Source organism: Somniosus microcephalus, chromosome 11 (genome assembly GCF_052327205.1).
Source record: "Somniosus microcephalus isolate GS21.2 chromosome 11, FLI_Smic_1.0, whole genome shotgun sequence".
Taxonomy (NCBI): domain Eukaryota; kingdom Metazoa; phylum Chordata; class Chondrichthyes; order Squaliformes; family Somniosidae; genus Somniosus; species Somniosus microcephalus.
In genome coordinates, this window is record NC_140997.1 from 93,367,184 (window position 1) to 93,373,372 (window position 6,189).

At 49.4% G+C, this 6,189-nt stretch overlaps 1 protein-coding gene across 2 annotated transcripts in view; it reads right to left on the reverse strand.

The window, feature by feature from the left end:
• rhot2 (ras homolog family member T2) overlaps positions 1-4,707 on the reverse strand; it is a 46,857-nt gene extending 42,150 nt beyond the window's left edge. The window contains exon 1 of one of the 2 annotated variants that reach the window (XM_086001029.1): positions 4,400-4,707. In XM_086001029.1, the coding sequence (XP_085857155.1) occupies positions 4,400-4,436 (37 nt within the window). In that variant the 5' untranslated portion in view covers positions 4,437-4,707. The remainder of the gene's footprint in view (positions 1-4,399) is intronic. The other variant, XM_086001028.1, reaches the window with a different exon arrangement.
• Positions 4,708-6,189: the final 1,482 nt, after the last annotated feature.

Below are 6,189 nucleotides of genomic sequence, written 5' to 3' on the forward strand. Positions count from 1 at the left end.
CCCAGTCCTGTCAGAATTTTATAAGTTTCAATGAGATCCCCTCTCATTCTTCTAAACTCCAGCGAGTATAAGCCCAATCGACCCACTCTCTCCTCATAAGTCATTCCTGCCATCCCAGGTATCAGCCTGGTGAATCTTCGCTGAACTCCTTCCATGGCAAGAACATCCTTCCTCAGGTAAGGCGACCAAAACTGCACACAATACTCAAGATGTGGTCTCACCATGCCCTGTACAACTGCAGCAAGACATCCTTGTTCCTGTACTCAAACCCTCTCGCTACGAAGGCCAACATACCATTTGCCTTCTTAACCGCCTGCTGCACCTGCATGCTTACCTTCAGCGACTGGTGCACAAGGACACCCAGGTCTCGTTGCACTTCCCCTTCTCCCAATCTATTGCCCTTCAGATAATAATCTGCCTTCCTGTTTTTGACACCAAAGTGGATAACCTCGCATTTATCCACATTGTACTGCATCTGCCATGCTTCTGCCCAATCACCCAACCTGTCCAAATCATCCTGGAGTTTCTCTGCATCCTCCTCACAGCACACACGCCCACCCAGCTTTGTGTCGTCTGCAAACTTGGAGATATTACATCTAGTTCCCTTGTCTGGATCATTAATATATATTGTGAATAGCTGGGGTCCAAGGACCGATCCCTGCGGTACCCCACTAGTCACTGCCTGCCAATCGGAAAAAGACCAGTTTATTCCAACTCTTTGTTTTCTGTCTGCCAACCAGTTCTCTATCCAAGTCAATACCTTGCCCCCAATCCCATGTGCCTTAACTTTACACGCTAATCTCTTATGCGGGACCTTATTGAAAGCCTTCTGAAAGTCCAAATACACCACATCCACTGGTTCTCCCTTATCTATTTTACCAGTTACATCCTCAAAAAATTCCAGTAGATTAGTCAAGCACGATTTACCTTTTGTAAATCCATGTTGACTTTGTCCGATCCTGTCACTGTTTTCCAAGCGCTCTGCTATTACATCTTTTATAATGGACTCTAGCATTTTCCCCACTACCGATGTCAGGCTTACCGGTCTGTAATTCCCCGTTTTCTCTCTACCACCTTTTTTGAATAGTGGGGTAACATTAGCTACCCTCCAATCCATGGGTACTGTTACAGATTCCATCGAATGTTGGAAGATGATCAGCAATGCATCTACTATTTCTAGGGCCACTTCCTTAAGTACCCCTAGGATGTAGATTATCAGGCCCTGGGGATTTATCGGCCTTCAATCCCGTCAATTTCCCTAACACCATTTCCCTACAAATACTGATTTCTTTCAGTTCCTCCCTTTCATCAGACCCTATGTTCCCCGACATTTCTGGGAGGTTATTTGTGTCCTCCTTTGTGAAGACAGAACATAAATATGTATTTAATTGGTCTGCCATTTCTTTGTTCCCCATTATAAATTCCCCTGATTCTGACTGCAAGGGACCTACGCTTGACTTCACCAATCTTTTTCTCTTCACATATCTATAAAAGCTTTTACAGTCAGTTTTTATGTTCCCTGCAAACTTACTCTCATATTCTATTTTCCCCTTCTTAATTAATCCCTTTGTCCTCCTTTGTTGAATCCTAAACTGCTCCCAATCCTCAGGTTTACTGCTTTTTCTGGCCAATTTATATGTCCTCCCCTTGGATCTTATGCTATCCCTAATTTCCCTTGTTAGCCATGGTTGAGTCACCTTTTTTGTTTTATTTTTATGCCAAACTGGGATGAACAAATTCTGTAGTCCATCCATGCGGTCTTTGAATGTTTGCCATTGCCTATCCACCGTCAACCCTTTGAGTGACATTCCCCAATCAATCCTACCCAACTTGCGCCTCATACCATCGTAGTTTCCTTTATTTAAATTCAGGACCCTAGTCTCTGAGTCAACTACTTCACTCTCCATCTTAATGAAAAATTCTATCATATTACAATCGCTCCGACCCAAGGGGCCTCGCACAACAAGATTGCTAATGAATCCTTTCTCATTACATGATACCCAGTCTAAGATGGCCTGATCTCTGGTTGGTTCCTCGACATATTGGTCCAGGAAACCATCCCGTAAACACTCCAGGAATTCCTCCTCCACAGTATTGTTACTAATTTGGTTAGCCCAATCTATATGTAGATTAAAGTCACCCATGATGACAGCTGTGCCCTTATTGCACGCTTCTCTAATTTCCCTTTTAATGCCATCCCCAACCTCCGCATTACTGTTTGGAGGTCTATATACCACTCACGTTTTCTGCCCCTTGGTATTTCTCAGTTCTACCCATACAGATTCCACATCATCAGAGTTAATATCGTTCCTTACAATTGTGTTAATCCCTTCTTTAACCAGCAAAGCTACCCCACCCTCCCTTTCCTTTTTGCCTATCTTTCCTGAATATTGAGTTCCCAGCCTTGGCCACCCTGGAGCCATGTTTCCGTAATCCCAATCAAATCATATTTGTTTACCTCTATTTGCACAGCTAATTCATCCACCTTATTACGAATGCTCCTCGCATTAAGACACAAAGCCTTCAGGCTTGTTTTTTTAACGCTCTTAGACCTATTATAATTATTATTTACTGTGGCCATGTTTGATTCAAACCATTGATTTCTCTGACTGCCACTTTTGTTTTTCTCCTTCCTAGCTTTTGCTTTTATCCTAGTTTCCCTTTCCTCTGTCTCCCGGCTCAGGTTCCCAACCCCCTGCCATTTTAGTTTAAACCCTCCCCCAGAGCACTAGCAAACACTCCTCCAGGGACTTGAGCACATAAATCTAGGCTGACACTCCAGTGCAGTGCTGAGGGAGTGCTGCACTGTCTGAGGTGCCGTCGTTCGGATGAGATGTTAAACCAAGGCCCCATCTGCTCTCTGAGGGGGACGTAAAGATCTCATTGCACTATTTCAAAGAAGAGCAAGGGAGTTTTCCTGGTGTCCTGGCAAATATTTATCCCGCAATCAACATAACACAGACAGATTATTTGGTCATTATCACATTGCTGTTTGTGGGAGCTTGCTGTGCGCAATTGGCTGTCTTGTTTCCTACATTACAACAGTGACTACACTTCAAAAGTACTTCATTGGCTGTAAAGCACTTGGAGGCGTCCGGTGGTCGTGAAAAGCGCTATAGAAATGTAAGTATTTCTTTCTTTCTCTCTGACCCCCCAGTCCCCCCCTCATCTCTCTCTGACCCCCCAGTCCCCGCCTCATCTCTCTCTGACCCCCTAGTCCCCCCCCTCATCTCTCTGACCCCCCAGTCCCCCCTCATCTCTCTCTGACCCCCCAGTCCCCCCTCATCTCTCTCTGACCCCCCAGTCCCCCCTCATCTCTCTGACCCCCCAGTCCCCCCTCATCTCTCTGACCCCCAAGTACCCCCCTCATCTCTCTGACCCCCCAGTCCCCCCCTCATCTCTGACCCCCCAGTATCCCCTCTCTCTCTGACTCCCAGTCCCCCCATCTCTCTGACCCCCAGTCCCCCCTCGCTCTGACCCCCAGACCACCCTTCTCTCTCTCTCTCTGACCCCCAGTCCCCCCTTCTCTCTCTCTGACCCCCAGTCCCCCCTTCTCTCTCTCTGACCCCCAGTCCCCCCTTCTCGCTCTCTGACCCCCAGTCCCCCCTTCTCGCTCTCTGACCCCCAGTCCCCCCTTCTCTCTCTCTGACCCCCAGTCCCCCCTTCTCTCTCTCTGACCCCCAGTCCCCCCTTCTCGCTCTCTGACCCCCAGTCCCTTCTCGCTCTCTGACCCCCAGTCCCCCCTTCTCTCTCTCTGACCCCCAGTCCCCCCTTCTCTCTCTCTGACCCCCAGTCCCCCCATCTCTCTCTCTGACCCCCCAGTCCCCCCTTCTCTCTCTCTCGGGCCCCCAGTCCCCCCCTTCTCTCTCTCGGGCCCCCAGTCCCCCCCTTCTCTCTCTCTCTGGCCCCCAGTCCCCCCCCCCTATTTCTGTTCCACTCACCCACACCCCCAGTCCCTCCCCCGTCTCTGCCCCCCCCAGTCCCTCCCCCGTCTCTGTCCCCCTCACCAACCCAGTCCCTCCCCCGTCTGTGTCCCTCTCACCGCCCCCAGTCCCTCCACCGTCTCTGTCCCCCTCACCGCCCCCAGTCCCTCCCCCGTCTCTGTCCCCCTCACCAACCCAGTCCCTCCCCCGTCTCTGTCCCCCTCACCCCCCACAGTCCCTCCCCCGCCTCGGTCCCCCTCACCCCCCACAGTCCCTCCCCCGCCTCTGTCCCCCTCACCCCCCGCAGTCCCTCCCCCGTCTGTACCCCCCGCAGTCCCTCCCCCGTCTGTCCCCCTCTCTCCCCTATCTCTGTCCCCTTCACTCCCCTATCTCTGTCCCCCTCACTCCCCTAGTCCCCCCCTATCTCTGTCCCACTGTACTTTTCCTTCACTCTCTCGCGTCTGTGTTTTACTCACGTTCTCCCACCAACAGTATCCTCACGTCTCCCCTCATGTTCACACTCTCCGTTTGCTCGATTCTAACCACTATCGAGTGCGTTAATGTAGGTTATTCAGAGAAACTGGAGACCAATCGATTCCTACCGAATCGATACCGGTGGCCCCCGTTGGGCCACTTCCCAAGAGCGGGCAGACCGGCTGAGCTCGGCAACTTCCGGAGAGCGGCCAAAGGCCGTTCGGGAACTTCCGGAGAGCGGCCACAGGCCGTTCGGCAACAACCAGAATAATTCGGGCTTTTCCGGAGAGCGGTCAGACAAGCCGAGCTCGGCATCCTCCGGAGAGCGGCCACAGGCCGTTCGGCAACTTCCGGAGAGCCACAGGCTGTTCGGTAACTTCCGGAGAGAGGCCACAGGCCATTCGGCAACGTCCGGAATAATTTGGATCTTTCCGGAGAGCGGTGAGACCGACCGAGCGCGGCAATTTCCCGAAAATTCAGAGGGGGTTCGGCTTTTTTCCGGATAGTCGAAAGCTACTGCCGGGATTATATTTGCCATTCCCCAATGACTGAAGTTTAAAATCTTTATGCTCATCTTTAAATCCCTCCATGGCTTCCTCGTAGCCAATCTCTGAAACCTCTTCCATCCCTCCATCTCCACCTGAACACTCCATTCCTCACTCTGTTAAGCTAAGTGTTAATCCAATACTGCTGTACCAATGATTCGCAAGGCATGATGGACTGCTTGACATGCAGTGAATAGTTTAAATGTAAAAACTGATGCAGGGCTGTGGGAATGCAGTACAGATAAGAAAGGACAAGAACAGAATGTTTAGATAACTGATGGAGACAGTCTCATGGTCGCATTTTGTTGAAAGTTAAAAGTGAATTTTAAACAGAGCTCTGTAAAAAGAAACAAATGACTTGTGCAGCGTGATCGCCTAGTTTTCTGTATTCTCATGATGACTTGCAATTTATGAAAATGTATAAATATTGTAGCCCAGTGAGTCTAGGGGCGCACTCTAGAGACCTCCTTGTGTGCAAACACAAAGGGTTTCTCAGATTGAAGTCCAGTACCGGTTACTGGAATAAAACTTTACTTATTTTACAGTTTCTGACTTTGTGTATTACTGGGAAAGTGGTAATAGACTGACCGGCGTGTTGAGTCTCCTAAAGCAGCGAACCTTGATCCCCCAAGTTTGGGGTTGATCCTCCTCACAGAAGTGAGGGGTTAACAACTCCACCTTCTTGGCTATCTCCTCCACCCCACTTTTGCCCCATTGGCAGCACCTGGGTCCTAATCTATGAAATTCCTTCCTCTAACCCATCCGCCTCACACCTTTTAAAACCTACCCATCTCTTCAACCAAGCTGCCGTCACCTTCCAGTTGTTGAGTATGTTCAAGACAGAGATCATAGATTTTTTGCATATTAAGAGAATCAAGGGATGTGGCGATACTGCAGGAAAGTGGAGATGAGGTAGATCAGCCATGATCTTACTGAATGGCAGAGCAGGCTTGAAGGGCCAAATGACCTACTCCTGCTCCTATTTCTTATGTTCTTATAGAATTTACAGCACAGAAACAGGCCATTCAGCCCAACTGGTCTATACTGACGTTTATGCACCATACAAGCCTCCTCCCACCCTATCAGCATATCCTTCTATTCCTTCCTCACATGCGCCTATCTAGCTTCCCCTGAAATGCATCTATGCTATTTGCCTCAACCAATCCATTTGGTAGCGAGTTCCACATTCTAAACACTCTGGGTGAAGACATTTCTCCTGAATTCCCTAATTCCTATTCTTTTCTGAT